The 21,600-nt window shown below is 43.9% G+C and overlaps 3 protein-coding genes and 1 pseudogene across 5 annotated transcripts; 1 reads left to right on the plus strand and 3 right to left on the minus strand.

Annotated features, from left to right (window-relative positions):
* Positions 1–1,644: 1,644 nt before the first annotated feature.
* LOC135617798 (5'-adenylylsulfate reductase-like 3) lies at positions 1,645–5,577 on the minus strand. The gene is made up of 4 exons (XM_065118425.1): positions 5,128–5,577; positions 2,894–3,081; positions 2,684–2,808; positions 1,645–2,311 (listed from the first exon to the last, which is right to left on the minus strand). Exons 1-4 carry the CDS (start codon positions 5,305–5,307, stop codon positions 1,857–1,859), a joined length of 948 nt encoding a protein of 315 aa, XP_064974497.1. The 5' UTR covers positions 5,308–5,577; the 3' UTR covers positions 1,645–1,856.
* A 1,125-nt stretch (positions 5,578–6,702) lies between these two features.
* LOC135617809 ((R)-mandelonitrile beta-glucosyltransferase-like) lies at positions 6,703–10,100 on the minus strand. The gene is made up of 2 exons (XM_065118443.1): positions 8,963–10,100; positions 6,703–8,024 (listed from the first exon to the last, which is right to left on the minus strand). Exons 1-2 carry the CDS (start codon positions 9,462–9,464, stop codon positions 7,069–7,071), a joined length of 1,458 nt encoding a protein of 485 aa, XP_064974515.1. The 5' UTR covers positions 9,465–10,100; the 3' UTR covers positions 6,703–7,068.
* A 141-nt stretch (positions 10,101–10,241) lies between these two features.
* On the minus strand, positions 10,242–14,371 carry LOC135617801 (lysine-specific histone demethylase 1 homolog 1-like; annotated as a pseudogene).
* Positions 14,372–18,142: 3,771 nt separating this feature from the next.
* LOC103978041 (uncharacterized) lies at positions 18,143–20,584 on the plus strand. 3 transcript variants are annotated; one of them, XM_065148461.1, is made up of 6 exons: positions 18,143–18,898; positions 19,010–19,133; positions 19,421–19,474; positions 19,597–19,633; positions 19,754–19,965; positions 20,328–20,584. In XM_065148461.1, exons 1-6 carry the CDS (start codon positions 18,671–18,673, stop codon positions 20,387–20,389), a joined length of 717 nt encoding a protein of 238 aa, XP_065004533.1. In that variant the 5' UTR covers positions 18,143–18,670; the 3' UTR covers positions 20,390–20,584. The 3 variants fall into 3 exon arrangements, with proteins under 3 accessions (XP_065004533.1, XP_065004527.1, XP_065004523.1); XM_065148455.1 differs by having other exon boundaries at positions 18,144–18,898; positions 19,754–20,096; XM_065148451.1 differs by lacking the exon at positions 20,328–20,584 and having other exon boundaries at positions 18,144–18,898; positions 19,754–20,153.
* The last annotated feature ends 1,016 nt before the right edge of the window (positions 20,585–21,600 follow it).

A 21,600-nucleotide genomic window follows, 5' to 3' on the forward strand; every position in this document is an offset into this window, starting at 1 on the left:
CCGGCAGGTCTTCTTTTGGATTGTTGGACGTGCATGAACTAGAAAAGATCGGAGTTTGAAGGGTGCAAGAAACGCGCGTATGGTATGCCTGTGAGGACAATTAATTACGTCAACTAAAAGTAACGTTATGGGAATTGCATGAGCCATGCAACAATTTGGGATCGTCAAACATGCTAGCAAAAACTGGTACTTTCCTCTGCAAATAATATGAGTGGATCGAATCTGTACTCTCGAGCTAAAGACGCTGGTGATTTCTCTAACGATTACCTGAGATGCTATCAAGAATTTGCTTGCTGAAAACATGCTAATCTCAGAAGAAATAGTTGTTGTGATTGTATGCTAATCTCAGAACACATACAATAATCCCACCCATTCTTTCCCACAAGGTTTTTATAAGCGTATATATATGTATATACAATCTATTATCTCTTTCGTAATATATGGTAATCAACGACATTATCTCCTTTCTCTGCATGCAGCACGGAACAGTTTGCCTTCTTCTAGCTTCGATGGAGTCAGAAAGAAAGCGAAAGGCCTTTTGCTTTGCTTGGGAGCATATCGAATCTATAAACAGCTAATGAACATTAATCGGCGAAGACTCTCCGAATGGATGATGCAACCATTTTAACCCACGAAACCAATGACTCCTTCGGCTTCTTCTTGTCATCATCCATCTGTTCGTCATCTTCGCCGTCTCTTCCTTCGTTGGCAGCCAAGAGATATGGAGGATAATCTTCATCCAACGAGTCGAAATCTATAGCACAATCAACGTAGTCTGCGCCTGCCATGGCTAGAGCTTCAAGCGAAACACCCATCTTCTTCTCCGTCTTTTTCTTCTCACCTCCTTCTGAGCTCTTTATCCTACTACTCCACAGGTATATATAGCAAGAGGTCACCTACACAGCCAGTCAGAATGATCTGATCTGATGCGAGTAGAAGATAATTAATGGGTGCATGTGTGAACTCGGAATTTTCTCAGGCCAGAAAAATTCAACTCTACGACAAGTTCATGAAACCTGTGACGAGCCACTAGTTGTCGTGCACCTGTCTACATGAATAGTAAAACTACTGACGAGTTGTTTGACCGGGAGAGTTCGTCCTCGGGGCATCTTCTCAAACACACCACTCATGGAGAGCTAAAGACGATCACTTCATCTGCAGAGTGAATACAGAGTAATGGACCGCCAAACTTTTTCGTCCAACACAGTTCCATTAAGTGTTCGTGAAACCTGTGATCGCTGCTTGGTATTTGTATGTATATAAATCCATATGACTGCGAAAACCTGTGTTCCGAACGTTGGCAGTCAAAACCTGTCCATGAGAAGGGAGCTATTTGACTGGAGAATGCATGCACGACGTCCTCTATGAGAAGGGAGAAGAGGACGCGACCGGTCTTACTCGGTGTTGCATGACATCATTGATTCCAAACGTTGGCAGTCAAAACCTGTGTTCTACAGAACCCAAAAGAATACGTGATGAGAGAAAAAGGCTTGTTTGTCTTGGGGGCATTTAAGCAAGCCACTCACAGGCATATCATAAGATATGGCTCGTTGTCTGTCAGCTATCAGTTCAGATATTGTAGAGATATCCAACCACTCTAAATTGCCAGATTTCTCAGATTCAGTACACTATAACACACTGCCATAGAGCAACAGCCAAAGCATAAAAAGATGAGATAGACCATCAAGAACCGTTTGAGTAGATCTATCTATTTCAGAGAAAAAAGGGTGTGGAAGAAGAGGCTGCTGGAAGAATTGTTGCAACCAATAACAACTAAAACCCAAAACAATTAGCGTCAATTAGTGTCGGATTCAAATATGAAATCTACTATACATAGAGTTAAGGAGTCTCTTGGCTTAATTCCTATCAGTTGTAGAGTATGCTCTTCCGGAACTAGGTTCGCCAAGGGAGACCGAGGCTAAGGACTGGGAAGCCCAAGCCCTTGCATTCATTGCCCCTTCCTGCAAATTGCTTCGCTTGCATGGGTACAACCTACCGACACCCTGCTTGGCTTCTTCAGTGTATGCCCGCAGGTGATTCCAGAAATTTATCAAGCTTGCATATCGCATCTGCCTCCTCCATGCTCGCTGCAAACATGCATTGAGGCTCGGCAGGAGGAAATAAAGCAGCCTCATCAGCAGGAAACAACTTGCTAGTGCCAAATAACCATCCTGCTGCAGCAATTTCTCAGGTGATCTTGCCCATGAGAACGGGCAGCTTTCTTGCATGTCTTCTTCCTTGGGCTCAGTATCATTTGGTGGGTCCACAAATTTATCCAGGGACATTGATTTCACTGATGAAGGACCAACACCTGCCACAGTGAACAAAGTACGATAAGCATAAAATGTTGCAAAGCACATAAAACCATGTCTCGGAATTTGTTAATTTGCAATCTTTGTTACATTCGACCAGAACAACGAGGCCCTCACAGTCCGGACCAAGTAAAGAAAAACTCAATGCATAAACACAGTTTAGTTTCATCTAACTGTACATTGTATGATAGTTTTTAATCACTGAAATAATTGTTTAACATGACATAGTTTATTCCCAAAAACAAGATAAAGAGCATAATTCGAGGAAGATTGGAACCATAAAAGGAAACTGGAACATAACTATGCAATGAAAAGTCTTGTAGGATCCTACTACATCCAGAAAGGGCCAATAATACTAAAACACAATATACCTGTTATGTGATTGTAAAAAGCAACAAGGGAATTCACGTTCCGTGAGCCATGATACCGCACCCTCATAGTTGAATTTAGAAGAAAAAGGGTTGGAAAACCATGCACTCCATATTTTGAGATTATGCTGCAATTGACAAGTTCCAGATGTAAATGCAACTGCATGCATATATTTGACAAATCATGTAATTTGAACAAACTTTATTCCATACCTTGGCCTGATAACAGATTCTTCAAATGCAAAATGATGGATGGTTGGGAACAAGTTTGACAAGATCTGGAAATTTGGTCGGCAGATTTTAGAGAAGGGACACCAAGATGCATAAAAGAGAAGGGCCACATATTCCTCCCTGTTCTTCTGCACTATACTCAATGCCTTCTGCAAAACAGCTTCATCTCCCTACATACAGGTAAAAGAATGTCTCAAATCATTAAAAAAATAAGTAAATTGATATAATTTAAAGGATTTCTTCTGTTGGTAGAAAAAGAGAAAATGAAGTTTTGACAAGGTTTCCAAACAGCGTCCAAAACAAGAAAGGGCCCTTACAATTACCCTGGTTGATCAGAGCTAATGGCTAACACTAATACCAAGACCAACAAGCACATCAAGAAACCATCATAGAAGTGCGCAAAAACACATGAAAAAACAAAGAGCAGAAACTAGAAAAGCCATAGAGGTACCTAGCATGTAATGTCATCTTCCCAGGAACGGTTTGAGAAATTAATGAAGTTAATGAGTATTTTTGTCTGTACTCTGTAGTACAATTTTGTGAGGCTGTTATGATCACAGTCCCATCAGTTCGTCTTCTGCCCTTGTCACTTTATTCAGAAGCAGTGGTTTTTTCATCCAACAATTTTGGTGAATAACAGACAGTTAGAACAGCACTATTACCAATTAATTATTGTTTTCCTTGTACCCTGTAATTGTCACATTCCAATGTTTTATACAGATTGAGTTGGATATCTCAATTCTCAAGGACAACCTTATTTAATAAGTGTCTTTGTACATCTTTCCCAAGAAACATTAATCACCCAGTTACGTCATCAGTTGACACTCCCATGACATCCATAATTAAGTAAAAGAAGAAGAACTAAATCTACTTGGTCAAACCAAATACTCAATTGTCTATGCTTACAGTATCATTAATAAAAAGAACAAAATCCAAAATGTATGTGATCATGAACCATCTTCTAGGCAGAAAATTGCTCATTGTCTTCTTATAGTTGCCACCAAATAACATATCTTTTATAGAATAGAATTTTTCAGTTTACCAGTTAACTTAAACTAAGCAAATTGATTTGTTTAAAAAAACAACTATCCAGAATATAACAATCTTCAGACGAGTTTTATGTTCAGGAATAATAGAAGCTTTTGGCATCATCTAGATAAATATTTTAGTCGGAAGTAGTGGATGAAAAGTTATACATGCAATACATTTTTACAAAAGAAGGCAAATGTATGACAATCATGCATGTTATAATGACAGTTAAACATGTAACAAGACTAAGCAAGATGACATTACATTTCCCTCTTGATTCCTTAATTCAGGACATCCAAATATTAATAAATAGATACCATAAGTATGTTAGCAGTAAAAACATCAACAAAGATATGATGATTCTATATAATCATACCCAGATAATATGTTAAGTCCAATTACTAGGACATTTCAAACCTTTAGATAAGCTCCTCTTCTACTAATCAGTAAATATTTCTTTTAAGGGCTGGAAAACTACTTTGAATCATGGATGAACAAAGGTTTTGATTTTTTGGCGACTGCTCTACATAAGAGTATGTCCCTCCAAAACAATCAATAAAATACAGCTATAAATTAAATTCTAGCAAACATTACAAATCCTAAATGTGCTAAATTACAGGTCATGTAGAACAGTACACCATGATGATCCTTCAAGGCAGTAACTGCAACAAATTTTAAGTTTTTTAATCAGTCATTTCTTACATAGAGATGACAATTTCAATCCATAATTTTCAGATAGCAGCCAAGCAATAATGAATCAGAATCACATGGTCCATTGCATATGCCATGCACCCGGTTCATAACAATTTTATAATACCCTCACTGATCTATTGTTATCCAGAACTAGTTTCGACGGTGATCATGAGTCAGTATCTGTAAACAACTATGAGTAATTTTGCTTCCAGTACATCTGATGTTACAACCTATAATAAAAGGGCAAACCAACTCAAAACGCTTGCTATCTTACAAGGAACAATTTGCAATTTCAAAATTATAATTTAAATTATCCGCAAGCAAGATCCAAATTGACATCAGGGCTCCCATATTCTTGAAAGCACAAAAGCAATCGACCAAAAAAGATCTTTTACCACGAAATCACGATAGACAATTTTAATCTAAAGAGGAATAACACGCAATAATTAAGGAAAAAAAAGAACCAAAGATCCCAAGCAGAGGTAGGCAGGCACCTCAACCACGCCGATCTGATAACCACGAAGCTCTGCCGTAGGATCCAAATCCCAGCACGAGTCCGGGCGACCCATGATCGAGTCTCCGGCAGAGGGCCTGGGGCAGACCGGCGAGCCAGCCGCTGCGGCAACAAGGGCGATCAGGAAGACGAGCGCCACGCCCCGAAGGTTCCAATCCATGTTCCGATTCCACGAAGCGGAGGTAGCGCGCGAGAGAGAGGAAAAAGAGCGAAGCACGGAGGAAACCCTAAGTAGAGGGCGCCGAGGGAAGATAAGGGGAGATGAGACGGGTGCAGGATAGCACGGTTCCGGTGGTACCCGTGCACTTCAGCTCCGCCAAGCTCTTCTTGTCCGCGACGAGGCCGACGGAGAGATCTATAAAGATTTCTTTTTCGCCTCTCTCTCTCTCTCTCTCTCTCTCTACGCCTTTGTGAGAGAGGCGCGGCGTTTACAACGGAGGAAGAGGGGAAGCTGGGGGTGTGGTGTCGGGTGAGGCGTGATCGGGACCGTGGGTTGTCGATCGGACGGTGTTAGTAGAGAAAGAAGGCGAATCAGGGGCCAGCGGAGATGAGGTGGAGGTGCCGTTCAGCACGGGCGTGTGGACAGAGACAGGCAACACCATAGTTCCAGCACACGACGATCGGGTACTGTGCCACTGCAAAGAGCTGACGTCATCGTATCATCTGATGGGGGCCAACAAAATATATAGGAAGCCAGTTGCCTGATTCATACATGACAGGAACGCCCTCGCCGGCCGCCCACCCAACGCTGGGTTGACTTCGGTCCACGCTTGGCGTTTGAAGAGTAGGGAGAGAGGAGGGAGAGAGAGAGAGAGAGGTGGCTTCCGTTGAGGAAAAAAGAAAGAACAAAGAGAATAATTCTTGCGAACAAAAAGACAATTAATTATACCATTGTTTTTTATTTGGGAATAAATAAAAAAGGAAATAGTCAAGAATTTGTTGAAAATAATATGGGAGATTAATATGATGAACCCTTTAATGAGTCAAAAGTACTACTCTCTTATTCTTCAATCAGATTCCCTTTATATGAGATCATGGTTTGCAGTACCGGTCCGTACCGCCCGACAGGTTTACGGTATGCGGACCATATATTACCGTTCCGATACTGTAGTAGTATTGTAGCAGTACTGTAGTACTGTAGTATTGCTACAGTTCTCGGCACGCCTGAATATACCGCTCGGTACACCCAGGTGTACCGAGCGGTATACCGTACCGTACCAGTACCGAGCCCAGGTCGAAACTCCGATACGGTACGGTATTGCGAACCTTGGATGAGATAGCCTCCACTCCTGCTTTTTTTTTCGATGTATTGAAAATATATTAAATTTATTTACAAGAATAATTGATGAAGGAGCTGATTACCAGTTTGACAACCTTACAGGGATAGAATCAAGTAAATATCATTCAGAGATTGGAGAGTGCCTCAGGCAAATTATATGTGTTTCTGTGATTGCCAAAAGCTTCCTATCTTCAATTTGAAACTTATCTGCAGTTGGTGATATTCCATGTCCAAGACAACAAACCCCACTAATAACAAGGCAGATTTAGAGGAATATTGATCCAAGTAGGTGCCTTGCCATTATTAAACATCAAACTCACTTGTCAAGAAACTCATATTCATCAGTTTGTATTAACACACACACAACAACATCCTTCTTTTTATTTTTGCACTAGTTTTTTTTTTGGTCTCTACCCACCTTGTTTTGTCAAAGCTTTTTAAGGCTGGTTTACTGATCCAATTCAGTTTCAGCTGTGTCCTTAGACACATTCTACATTCCACATTGAATAAGTACTCATACAACATAGGCTTCCAAATGCATATTTGCTCATTTGCAAGTCATGCATATTATTCTTCTAAGACATAAAAAAGTTGCTGGTCCACAGTTCAGTACAGAGGTTGTTGCACTTCCAGATCATGTCTTCAATTGTCATGAATCGAGTTCTTTTCCATTGTCTCATTCATGTCCTTGACTAATCTCTCCAAGTTAGTATATGAAGACCCCCCCTGTGCAGTGGCTTGCTCTGTCAACTTCTTCCACTTCATAACATTCTTCCTTATCTGCTGCCCTCTATCCCCTTCCATTAAATCCACAACCAGGTCCTTAATATGTTCTCTCTTCACTTGTTGGTCGATTTCCATTCCTATTCGCCATTCCTTACAAGCATATCGGCAATTCGTATACTGGTCAGCAAATCCAGGCCAGCAAATTATTGGCACTCCACCACAGAGACTCTCCAACATCGAGTTCCAACCACCGTGCGTAAGAAAGCCACCGATTGAAGGATGAGAAAGCACTTCACTTTGATGGCACCAACCGGCAAAGAAGCTCCTCCCTTTAGTTTCTTCAATGAATTCTTCAGGCAATGCAGCATCGCTACTACCTTTGAGAAGATTGGGCCTAATGATCCACATGAAGGGATGGTTGCTGTCAGCAAGTCCCCATGCAAACTCTGTTAATTGTTCGCTTGTCAAGGTTGTGAGGCTTCCAAAGCTGACATAGATAACTGAAGCATCCTTTTGAGTGTTCAGCCATTCCTTCCATCCATGATCTTCTTCCCAAAGGCTTAACCGCAGTGAGTTTTCGGGATTTCCTTTGATCTGGTTCAGTAGCCCGAGAACAGGCCCCACTGTGTATATCTGAGGAAAGGAACTTTTAAGAACATCCAGGACCTGGCTTTCCATGTGATCAAATGTGTTGAGGATCAAACCAGAAGCTTTCAATGCGCAGTCAACTCCTTCCATCTCATTCTTGAGGAAGTGGTCATCAAGATCTGTTGTTCTGATGAAACTGGAAAGGTCCCTCAGACGCATCTCTCTCATGCCAGGAATCCAATCTATGGTGGTGTCCAGGTATCCATTCGTGATGCAGTTGTGATCTGTAAAAAGCAGGAACACCAATTATGACAGAATTGTATGGAATGATTTTGGTGGTTTATTGATTCCAAACATCTCTACTTGTTTGCTACCTGTTATCAAATGGATACTTGAAATGTGAAAACATGAAATTGTAGCAAAAAAAAAAGTTCTTCACAATACATACAAGGATGCTTCTTTCCCCCTAGAACAACATAACTATGGATTCATGTATTACAGGTTACACAAAAAGCAAAGGAAAGCTCTCAATGTTGATCTCATAGCTGCATGCCCATCAGAACACACAAAGATTAGACAACTCAGTCGAATGATGCATAGGTCTGAACATTAACTCAAATCCACAGTTTTGATTCTGATAATTGTGTGAATAAAGGAAACGGAAACCTTTTCTCCCTGGTGATGTTCAGTCAAATTATCTTATTGATTATTTAATATATACTCAATACCTAGAGATGTGAGTCAACTATTTTATTAGTCAATTACAATATATCCAGCAAATAAAGATTACTTTCATAGGTCAACATTTTTAACAGTACATCCATGGAGCACCCCAGCCAACTTGCTATGTGGAGAGGTGCTAATCATTTTCTTATGTCGTTCCACAAAAACTATCAAACTTGATTTAGGAAAACATAACCCATATCAGGCTAAGAAGAAATGAACAGTATATATGATTTTGTAGAAACAAGAAGTGGTCATTGTACCGAGCAGGTAAAATCTCATTCACTGGATTTGTTGGACATATAAGCCAATGCAAAACCAGGGCAGATTCCTGTAAAGCCTTTTTTGCCATCTAGTCTAATTTAAGACCTTTTCTTGTATGGAAAAAGGTATGAAAGGGATCAAAAAAGGACTTTGAGTAAGAGAAAAAATAGATCCTTTGGGGGGAAGAAGAAGTCCAAAATGCTACCAAGATGTGTCCTAACTATAAAAATGGTACCTTTAAGTGGTATGTATCCTCTCTGAATGAGCTCCTGAAGTTGAAGGGAACCGAGGAGACTGCAAGCACTCGTAGTCCAGAACACCAGATGAGGAACGCCCAGCCTCTCCGCGTCCACCGCGAAGGTCATCAGGAAGTTAGATATGACGCAAGTGATAGGGGGCGCATCCATGGAGCTGCTGAGTTTCTGCAGGAGCTCTCCGAAAGGGGCAGCGCCAGTTTCTCTCACCGACGACTCCAACTCTTTGACGTCAAAGGAGTCGGAGGCAGATGATGCGTGGCCAACCGGAATGGCTTCGAATCGGAAGGACTCGGAGGCGAGCAGCGCATGGCGTCCTCCATTCTCGAGCGGCCGGTGGTGGGCGAACTCTGTGTTGATGAAGGTGACGCGGAAGCCCTGGGAGTGCAGCAGCTTGGCCAAGTCCAGCATTGGGTTCACTTGGCCTGCCGCAGGGTAGGAAAGGATCGCTGCATGGGGCCTGGAGATCGCTGCACTTGACATTTTGGAACGGTAATGCCTACTCCTCAACACTTGATGCAAAGTTCAAGGGGATGCAGAAGAATTGGACATAAACAATGACCATCTCATGTTCTTCTGTACTCATTAGAAAGTCCAATGGTTACAAGAAGACGTGAAAGATCAGTTATCATCTGCATCTTACCAAAGGTGTCATTTAAATATGACATGATTAGAGATCAAACCAGCCAATTAGCTCATAAAATACTCAAAAACACATATCAAATGGACCATTAAATATCATGAGAAAAACAATATTGTATAGGTCACATGGGCCATGCAAATAGAGAAAAGACAATAGAAAGATATTACTGTTTAACTAAGTGATATATGCAGTGTTCTGATCCACCTTAAGATCTAGCAATGGGAGTGGACCAGTTTATTCTGGTTTCTATTAGTTCCTTTTGGGATAAGGAGAGTTACCTGTGTCGATCTGGTTCTTTGAAGATTAACATGAGATTCTTGAATCTGCTTTCAGTTCATAGGGGCAGTCACCTCTGCTTCATGATTTGTTTGCTTTCAGAAGTAGGAGGCCTTTCTGAAATTGAGATTTCTTTGCTTGAACTTGTGCAGAAGATAAATCCATATATCCATTGAATCTTCGTAAACTTATGCAGGAGTGAAGAGATGCATGCTATAACCAGAGTATGTTTTCCACTTTTCTTCCATGCAAGTTATCCTGTTCATATTCAAACCACAGTAATAAAAGGCCACAATTTGGATTCTGATGCCACATGATATAACACTGGTGGCAGATATAACTCAGATAAAAAGCCATTTGTTTGATTGAGAAAAAACATACATAACTGATGGGCTTTTTTTAAAAGAAAGAATCACAATTTTGATCATCAAAATAATTACATCTTATTGTCTCTATTATTAAATACTAAAAAAAAATACTCCAACCATTTGGCGCGATCTTCAGCAATGATCTTGCGACACCATCTGTAACATCTCCTTCCACATCACAGGAAATTACTTGGTCACTTCCTTTTCTAGGATCCCAGGAGTACTTTGCTTGCACTCACCTTGTTTCCAACTGTTTCAAATGACCTTCTACGATAATCTACAGATACATTTTCCAGCTATGCATCATAACTAATGTAAATGGCATCAACGGTGTTGCAAATGGAGCATTTTCTGTAGCTGGTTGTGCTATCACTGTACTGTCATCAATATAATTTTTTTGACGATACTGATTTCCCACAAAAATGTATCCTCGGAGCTTCAACTGTTCAAATATAGATGTATTAGCTCAGACTTGATCATTAAAAACGGAATTTATAGAAACAGAAAAATAAATTCCTTCACTATTATTGAAGCTTCCAACTAAATGATACAAAAACAATGGAGTGCATTAGGCTTCATCTCTTAAAACTCAAGACGACAAAGTGTCAAAGTTCAATTAGATATTCTGAAGTTCACCAAACTTCAATTAGATTTAACTTTTCCTGTAGTTGCTCCCTTGCTGGAGATACTTATGCAGATAATAATATAATTCATAAAGCAATTGAAGAGCTATATTTAGAAAAAGCAACAGAATGCAGACGAGTTGACGCAAACTTCTAACACTCTTATAAATCCTTTGCTCTCTAAATAGCTTACATGACATGTTCTGGTAAGACTTCTGTTGATCAGTGCCTTATAAATAAATCATAACAATATATGAGTTCAAATTTAGTTAGATATCCTCAAAAGGTATGGTGACGATTAAATTCTCAAATATAGTGTCATAGCCATTTACCCTCTATCTTGATTAATTATATCACTCTTTAATCGCAGCAGATTTGTTTGTCATTAAGAAGCATAATACAAAATAGTGAAAAGGCAAAGCAAATTTGTATGCATTGCCCAGATCAAACAAACTGAATACATGTGAAACAGTGGCATCTAAATTAGAACAATTGGTCAACTACAGCAATAGATTTTTCTTTCATCTGGATGACAAATTGTTGGCTAGAGACTGGGTCTCGAGATGCAATTCTTATATCAGTGAATATAAAATCATCTCATGGCAAGGTGTGACCTCAACATAATTGATGATCATCTCAAGATGGATGCTCAGGAATAAATGCACATCTATTGTCTATAGTGAAATTATTAGATGCTATATTAAAGGTAACACCAATTACCAAATTTAGGCTCAAAGAGAATTGGATTCAGCACCTCACTGTGGATTTCCTATGCTTCAGATTGCAGGACTTATTCACCACTCTGACTAGTGGACCTGAATTAACTGAACCAATGACCAAATATCTTCTTTTGAACCATGTGTGTAAAATCCAATGCCTTGACTAAAATTTCCCACATTAAGTCTTCAAGTTTGCTGTTCTTGCAACTTTTATACGGGCTACAAGGCTCTCCCCAGCACTGCCCAAGCCGTTCCTCCCAACTAATTTTGTGCCAAAGCTACGATACAACACGCTCAGTCTATTGTCATCATCAGCGATTTCAGCCAAGTCCATAACAATTTTCTTTGGAATCAAGCAATAAAGGAAAAGAGAAGCAGAACCCAAATTCTTGTCACCAAATCCAACTTGCACCAATGAAGTAGAGTCAGGCCCTGAAGAATATGGATCATAAAGAACTGAAAAACTACCAAAAGAGAAGTCTGGAGTTTGAAAGAGGTAATCCAAATTCAAAGGATCCTCCATAACATCTACTTTATCCATTACTGGAATTGTGGACCTCCTTCTGGCGACCCTTGCAATGTTAGCTGCTTCCCTGAAACCACTGAGCAAAGCTCCATGCATAGTCGCCGGGTACCTCCTGTTTGTTGCCTCGCCAGCAAAGAAGACCCTCCCATCTCCCACGCTCTCAGCTAAAATGTCATAGTCATCACCAGAAGACCCAACAGCAACATAAGAATATGACCCATAAGTAAATTTATCTGACCCCCATCGAGTGCAAATCACTTGAAGGGGCTCTGGGACCTCAATTCCCTTAGGAGCAAAGATACCCCTAAGAACTCCAAGCACCCTTTCAACATGCTTTATTGGAGATGTATTCTCAAATTTAATGGCAGCCTCCCCAGCAACAAGAGCAACAAGAAGTGGTCCTCCAGAAACTGAGGAATAACTATAGAACAGAAAAAATTCACCACGATCGCTTGGATCCTCTGTCAAGTGCCCAAAAGTGTCAATCCCACCACCCCAAAAATCATGGGGAAACAGCATGAGAACCTTGTTAAGCAATCCAAAACCCAATCTTTTGATCGCCTCCTGCTTCTGCTGAGGTAGTTCAGGCACAAACTCAATACAGCCTTTCTTGAGCACACCGAGTGACACAGTGCACAGTGCCATGTCGCCGCGAAAGACCTGCCCATTTGCATACACCATCACTCCATCACATCCATACTGAATTCGGGTGACTGTCCTTCCATAGAAGATGGGAATGTTCTCCGCAAGAGCCCGAATGAAGTGTCCATTGCCGCCAGGAATGAAACAGTGGTCGCCACCCATCTCATAGGGGTCATCCTGGTCCCAGTAGACCATGGAGAGGTCCGAGAGAGGGGCAGCATTGGCATACTCGAGGTTGGCAAGGTGCCAATTGAGCAACATCCTTTCCTCCGAGGAGTTGGCGAAGCCATAAGCTCTGCGGAAGGCCTCGAGGGCAGTCCCCAGAGAGAAATCCACTGACCTGAGCTCATCAATGACGGCCTGGCGGAGCTTGCACACCTTATCGAGAAGCTGGTTGAAGGCTGCCTCAAGATGCGAATCGATGACAGTGTCCACCGGCCGGCCGTCCGGGAGATACAGAGGGCACAAATCTCGAATCTTGTGGAGCGGGAAGCCAAGCTGGCGAGCCAGGACTCCAAAAGGGTTGCCATTGATACCGGTGAGCACGCTGCCGCCCAGGTCAGCAGCAGCGACCACCCCTGGAGTGGTGGAAGAGGCGCAACATTCCATCTTTTTGGTGAAGACGCGGCCGCCAGGGCGGCCGCGGCCCTCGAGAATGGCGACCTTGAAGCCAAGAGAGAGCAGGTGGCGGGCAGCGGCCAGACCAGCGACGCCGGCACCGACGACAAGCACGGTGGGGGCTGGGAGGGAGGGCGGGCGGCGACGAGGTGCGGCGATCACGGCGGACGCGAGGCCGAAGTTGATGAAGCCATGGTCAAGAAGGAAGGCGTAGGCGGTGGAGACGATGGCGCGGTGCTCGGACCGGATAGACTCCATGGCGTGGGCCTCGGTGACCCACACCGAGGGGTTGGATCGCCACCGAGCGAGGATGTGGTTGCGGACGACGATGTAGTTGGATTGGGCGACGCCGCCCATGACGGGGACCACGTTGGCCTCGATCTCCTCCTCGGTGAGCGAGTCGATAGGGAACCCGACAGCCATGGCGATGAGGGCCTCGACGTCGAGCTCGCGGGCGAGGCGGAGTGAGGACGAAGGGGGGCGACCGCGGCCACGGCGCCGGGGTCCCGCGTCATTGATCTGCATCTGGATCAGCTCGTCGAGGAGCTTCTCGTTATAGACGACGGACGCGGAGCGGGCGGACGACGGGCGGAGGACGCGGAGGCAGGCGGTGGGTACCATCCCGGGGAACTGCTTCTTGCGGCGGCGGCGCTTGCGGCCCGCAGCGGGGGGAAGGGGGTCGCCACCGCCACCACCGCCATCGGGCAAGGGAGCTATGGTTTCGGAGTCGTCGACGGGAGGGGTCGTTTCGGCAACCTCAGCCGGGGGAGGGAAAGGGGTATTACGGGAAGACGCCATGGCAGGGGTATTCCGGGAATCTGGTTCTTCCATAGCTCTCTCTCTCTCTCTCTCTATCGCGGCGGCGAGAGAGGGCGTGGAAATGGGTAGAGTAGTTGGTTCGAGGTCTGCAAAACTTAGGCTTTGATCTCGCGTTGCTTTGGACAGAACCTCCTCGCTACAATTATCACGAGAACACCTTCTACTCCTCCTACCCGTCTCCCTTTGAGCATTCGGCTTCTCAGTGGAGCCCAAACATGACCCAGCTGTGGAGCCACTCTTGCTCCAATCACAAGACAGGTGCCCAACCGAGTTAGAAACACATTGGTAAGAAGTGTATTATTCATAACGAGTTAATTGCTCATACTCGGGCTTAGGCCGATGTACACTTCTTGGGTGGATCGATCCATTATCTTTTGATGGCCGGGGCCCACTGAAACTTCTTTTATTATACGAGAATGCCATGTATTTCTCAGATTTATTAGTAACAAATAATTATTATTTATTAAATAATAATTATATGAGAGAAAAAAGAAGGAAGAATTGAGTTAGCAAATGGAGTGTCATAAGAGGTGTATACGAGAGAGTAAGAGACACGGAGGACAGTGAGACATCAAGTTGGAGATGTGAGAAGAGATCATGCAGCTGTCATCCGATGTCCAAGCCTCCAATATAGCAAGGAAGCTCTCTGCACCTTCTGGATCACCATTCTGTGATAAGTAGATGAGATTTCCCTAACTGTTGAGGAAATCTCTCTACTCTGTTGAGGGAAATCCTCTAACCCGTTGAGGAAACTTCTCCTTCTAACCTGTATATAAAGACGGAGGATATGTCAATAACATTCAACTTCTTCTTCTACAACTCATTTATCTCTTTATTTTAACATGGTATCAGAGCCAGCTCCTCTTGGCGACAGCAGCATCGCCATGTGTTAGCCAAGCGGCCACAGTAGCACGCTGCCTCAAGCGGAGTCATTGAAGAAGCACCAAGACACGGATTCAGAGCCAGTGCTAACCGGTCTTGCCTTTCTTCGCCGGCCTTGCTCCCTCTCCTATTTGCTGCACCTTCCTCTTCCTTCTTCTTCGCCGGAAGGACAACGTGGTCCTTCAGCCCCACGTTGAGCAGCACCAGAGAAGACATCAGCCGCCTCCTGCACTTCTCCGGCCAGTAGCTGTCGCAACTGCTGCATCTTCCTCTACCGCAGCAGCTTTCGTTGCCGTTTCCCTCTACACAACGGCGCCTCCTCAACGGCGGTGTCTTCCTCCTCCATAGCGACAACGGCGAACGACGGTGTCTTTCTCGCGTCTTCCTCCTTCGCTGTCGCAGCCACTTCCCGGCCAGCAGCAGCCGCAACCGCTGCATCTTCCTTCCTCTATCGCAGCAGCTTTCATTGCCGCTTTTCTCTATACACCTAATTGCTACAGATTTCTCTCACTGCAGTTTCCTTGAGTACTGCTGCAGATTTTTGCGGTCATTTTCCGGCGAACTGTAGCCTCTACAATCTGCTGCAGCAAGCAGCAATCCACAGCAGCGAACTGCAGTCTTGAGTACCGCTGCAGTTTTTGCAGCCATCTCCCGGCGAACTGCAGTCCCTACAATCTGCAGCAGCAAGCAGCAATCCACAGCAGCTGCCGGCAGCTTTTTGGCACTGTTGTAGATTGCTCAATCTGCTACAGCAAGCAATCTATAGCAGCAGCCCCCTCCCTCATTCTCCACCTTGTGTGATACTCAAGTCTCCTCCACATACTCCTCAACTAGTTGGTTCTGCCGAACGCAAACATCGGCATATAGTAGAAACTGGACTCACACTTTTACATCAGGCTTCCATGCCTTCAACTTTCTGGACAGCAGCCTTTCAAACTGCTGTCTACCTAATTAATCGGATGCCTACACCAGTTCTACAACACCAGTCCCCCTTTGACACACTGTTCCACAAACCCCCTAACCTTCGTAAACTCCGCGTGTTCGGTTGTTTATGTTATCCTTGGTTACGTCCCTATGCCTCTCATAAGTTAACATCCCGATCTTCTCCTTGCGTCTTTATTGGTTACTCACTTGACCATAATGCTTTCCGCTGCTATAATCTCCACACTCACAAAATCTTTGTATCACGTCACGTTATCTTTGTTGAGTCTAACTTTCCTTTCCAAACCCTTCCATATCCTGCCATACGGACCACTTCACTATCTCACTGGAGTATACCTTCGGATCAATCGGACGAGCCTCCCATGTCTTCGTCTACTTCCTCCCCTCCTGATCCGCACTATATCACTCCAGTTCAACACTTGCCCGTTTCCTTTGTTCCTACTCCACTCCACTCTTCTCCAATTGATGGGGCAATATGTTCCGAAACACAACCATCATCTTTACCTCCTTCTCGCCCAAGTGCCCCTGACGTGTCTCCACTTGACCCGGCTTGTGCCACTGATCCTCACCCAACATTACCTCCTAATCCTGTCATCTCCAATCATCCTATGACCACTCGCTCTAAGCATGGTATTTTTAAACCTCGTCAAGTACTTAACCTACAAGCTGTCATGAATTCCTCATCCCCCAACATTGAACCCACCACCTTCACTCAAGCCCAAAAATCTCTGCATTGGCGTATTGCCATGAGCGAGGAATATAATGCCCTCCTCCATAATTCAACATGGGATCTAATTCCTTTTCATCCTTCACAAAACATCATCGGGTGTAAGTGGGTCTTTAGAATTAAGCGGAACCCAGATGGCTCAGTTGCTCGATATAAGGCACGCCTGGTCGCCAAAGGGTTCCATCAACGACCTGGAGTTGATTTCACTGAGACGTTTAGTCCTGTTGTTAAACCCACTACAATCCGGCTTATCTTGAGTCTAGCTATCACTAAAGGCTGGCAATTACGACAATTGGATGTTAATAATGCCTTTCTACAGGGATCTCTATCTGAAGATGTTTTTATGCAACAACCCCCCGGTTTTACTCATCCTCAGTATCCACAGCATGTTTGCAAACTTCGAAAAGCCATTTATGGACTTCGTCAGGCTCCGAGAGCTTGGTACACTCAACTTAGCTCATTTTTGACTTCTGTCGGCTTTCTTAACTCCAAATCTGACACTTCGTTGTTTCTACGACATCATCATGGAAACACAGTGTATATTCTGGTATATGTGGATGATATTATTGTCACAGGCAACAATCCCGCCAGCATCCAAGCGTTCGTCAAACAGCTGGCAGCTCGATTCTCGCTTAAGGATCTCGGACCCTTGAGCTACTTTTTGGGCGTCGAAACTACCTTCACATCTTCCGGTCTCCTTTTATCACAACGCAAGTACATTCAAGATTTGTTATTAAAGACAAACATGCAGGATGCAAATGCAGTTACAACCCCCATCTCTACTAGCGGTTCTCTCAAATTATCAGATGGAAGTCCTGCTACGGAACCCACTCAATACCGCCAAGTTGTTGGCTCTTTACAATACTTAGCTCTCACGCGTCTAGACATCTCATTTGCTGTGAACAAATTATCACAGTTTATGCAGCAACCATCTACTCTACACTGGTCTGCGGTTAAGAGACTTCTACGATATCTTAAAGGGACTCTAAATCATGGACTCTTTTTTCGTAAACACTCTCCACTTCGTCTTCATGCATTTGCCGATGCTGATTGGGCGGGCAACCTTGATGATAGAACATCCACATCGGGGTATATTATCTTCCTTGGTGCTCATCCAATCAGTTGGAGTTCTAAAAAGCAAAAGACAGTCGCCCGGTCTACAACTGAAGCTGAATACCGTGCCATTGCCGCTACCACTGCAGAACTCAATTGGATCACGAATCTTCTCCAGGAACTCAACATCGATTCCACTCCTACAATATATTGTGATAATATTGGAGCTACCTATCTATGCGCTAATCCGGTATTCCATTCCCGCATGAAACATATTGCTATTGACTTCCACTTTGTACGTGATCAAGTTGTCCGCCGTCAACTCCGTGTTTCTCATGTTCATACAGCTGATCAATTGGCCGACTCACTTACGAAGCCTATAGCTCGTAAGCTGTTTGCATTACATCAGTCCAAGATTGGCCTCCTTGATAGGAGCACCATCTTGCGGGGGCATGATAAGTAGATGAGATTTCCCTAACTGTTGAGGAAATCTCTCTACTCTGTTGAGGGAAATCCTCTAACCCGTTGAGGAAACTTCTCCTTCTAACCTGTATATAAAGACGGAGGATATGTCAATAACATTCAACTTCTTCTTCTACAACTCATTTATCTCTTTATTTTAACATTCTGCTCTAGTTCTCTTTAGCTCCTCCTTTCTTCTGCTCTTCTTCTCTCCCTGCATTCCTCTAAGGGTCGTGGAAGGAGGAGAGCTCACCAAAGAAGACGAAGAGAGGACCAGAAAAGAAGAATTCCAATGTTAACATAGTTGGCCTTCCATATTTGGTGAATTGAGGCTCTCAACTCTTCCTCGCTTTCTCTGTGGAGAGCGAACAAAAGAAGAGAGTTGGTATATGGCTTCCTCCTCCGCATCTTCTTCTTCTTCTTCTTCTCTTTCAACCTATAGTCCACGGAACAGATCAAGGTTCGGTGACACGACCTTCACCAAAGTCTTCGTCGGGGGACTGGCATGGGAGACCCCGACGGAGGAGCTCCGCCGCTACTTCGAGCAGTTTGGCGAAATCCTCGAGGCCGTGATCATTACCGACAAGATCACCGGACGATCCAAAGGCTATGGCTTCGTGAGCCCTCTCTCTCTCTCTCTCTCTCTCTCCTGTATGTGTTGGCTCTCTGTTTGTCTACTGTCTATTGTTGATCACAACTAATGAACGGTACTCCATATTTGATGGCAGGTGACGTTTCGGGAGTCGGAGTCGGCGACGAGGTCGGTAGCTGACCCCAACCCGGTGATCGACGGCAGGCGAGCCAACTGCAACATCGCCTCTGCGGGGAAGCCACGACCCTCTCCACGACAAGGTATAATGTTACGTCCATCTCCCAGACAATGGAAGATCGATGCACTTCTTCATCATTCTTGTCTCTGTGAGAAAAAGAAGGTCTTCTTTCTCCGATTGAATCCATCTGCCGAAAGCGTATTGACCAGCAATAGTGAGTCCACAACGCTCATATGAAAAGGAGGAACACTCAACCCGGACAAGTTGGCTGATCTAAAACAGGCAAAATGAGGGGGCCATTAATCATCATTATTCTATTGGCATGCATCTGTAAGCCCTCTTTATCTCTCGTCACGCTGTTGTGCGCAGGGAGGAGGCAAGACGAGAGCACGTACCCCCAGTCATCTACCCTACTCCTCTCTGGTGAGTCCCACCTCTTAAGGCCCCACTCGTACCCCCATCCCATTGGTGGAATCTTCTGCCACGCATTCCTCTCCACCTGATTCGAGTTCTTGCATCTTACTGCATGTGTTGTGTTCTTGCAGGTATATGGCCTACCCATCTGCATATGGATATCAACAAGTCGGTGCTTCTTCTTCTTCCTCTGTTCCTTTTATATGATTTCAGTTCATAAACTTGCATTATATCCAAATATTTTTGGGTGCCAGCGCATGTTTAATGCATGGATATTTGCTCAAACAGGCTTCCTCCTACTATGAAGAGCTATATGGACCGACCTCACCTGTTGCTCCTCCTTACCGTCCACCCTCACACGGCGTTCTCCCAGCAAACTGCAAGGGCAGGTTTTCCTTCCCCGGCACAGGGCCGAGGTCCGCCGTACGTGGAGTATCCTGCGCCCCACATACCCATCTCAACTCCAACTCCACCACATGGAACACAGAACACCACAGCAGGTTATCATCATCCGAATCCTTTGCCTTGCATGTTTGCCTATGATGAGGCTTCAACTTTTCTGAGAGATTTTGACACCACCTGAGAACATTTGGGACATGATCACCTGCCACTTACGATGTTCAAGTGCTATGTAAGATGCTGATTGTTTTTATGTTGATTTTTACTCTGAAATAAGTTCTTCTTCTTCTTCCCCTGATTTGCTCAGTTTGTATATGTTACTGCTGCTTCCGCTATATCTTGTTCATATCTTCTAGAAATTATTAGTTCATACTTGAGGGAAGTTCTGCTACAGGAGACTTAAAATCTCCTATAATCAACGAATTATAGTGCTACCATTACCTCGTTGCACCAATGGTTGCAGGCTCACAAGCTCCTCAGCAACCCTCCACAGCTGAAGCAAACACTGATGACCAAGAAGCTTGAAGGTGGCAATTTGCAGCTTCCATCACAACTTCTGCTCATCAACATTGTCGATTGATCTCAAAGAACCACAGAACATGAGTGTGCAAGAGTTTTACATGATTACATTGGTAAACCATGGTGGTTGTTCTACTAGGACACAAAACATTTCTGAGCTAAAACGCAGTGCTGTCAAGTGATCGATCATTTGTTCTTTTTCGTTTCGGACTTCGATTCCTCGGTTAGTCTCTCCAAGTTGGCAAGTGATGTCTCACAGATTCTTGTAACTCACATTGTCATCTCCTTCAACTCGAACAGTAATCCTCCTCATCTGTTGTTGCTTAACATCATCTTCCATTAGTTCCCTAGCATAAACTGCTGGGCAATTAGCACGTTTGTTACCCTCCCTAAACAGATGGGAGAGATTAATCAAGAGAAACTTAGATATTAATCGTAATATTTCATTCACAAGATTAAAGATTAATAGTATGCTAAGGTAGCTCAATCGTTCTGCCCAAAATGTGGATGACTTGTTGAATCTGACTTAACGATGAGTTTGTCGAATCCCTGAACTTGTATCACTTCTAATAAGAAATCCACAACTCCTCTCCTTTGTTTGCTCAACAAAAGAGTTATGGACACATAGAAGATCACATTTGGGATGATTCTATTACCCCTAAAATCATCATCATTCATGGCTTTCCACACCAACTAAAAAACTGTAAGCAATAAGCATTTAGCAATCATCCCCTTCGTCGAACCATTTCGTAACGTGTCAAAGATTTCAAAATAGAAACTATACAACCAATTTAGATTCCAATAAGCGAAAAATAGGGACGGTGCCATCAAGATCAGAACCAAACTTGAGAAATCGGGATAGCACCGTCAAGTACAAAAGCTAATCCCAGTAACTCGGGACAATGCCGTCAAGTACAAAGCCGACCCTGGAAACTCGGGACGACACCGCCAAGTACAAAGCCGATCCTCGGAACTCGAGCGACATCGCCAAGTACAAAGCCGACCTTAGGAACTTGGGATGGCACCAAGTACAAAGCCGACCTCGGGAACTCGGGACGACACCGCCAAGTACAAAACTGGTCCGATGCAGACATCGACTACATAAACGGTACGAGCTAACCTCCTACAGGGGTTGACAGTCATTAAACAAATACTGTACGATTAACCCTCGTGCGTAAGTATAAGAGCCAACTACCTGGCTACGCTAGGAGAAGCTT

The sequence above is a fragment of the Musa acuminata genome, chromosome BXJ1-3, assembly GCF_036884655.1.
Source record: "Musa acuminata AAA Group cultivar baxijiao chromosome BXJ1-3, Cavendish_Baxijiao_AAA, whole genome shotgun sequence".
Lineage (NCBI taxonomy): Eukaryota > Viridiplantae > Streptophyta > Magnoliopsida > Zingiberales > Musaceae > Musa > Musa acuminata.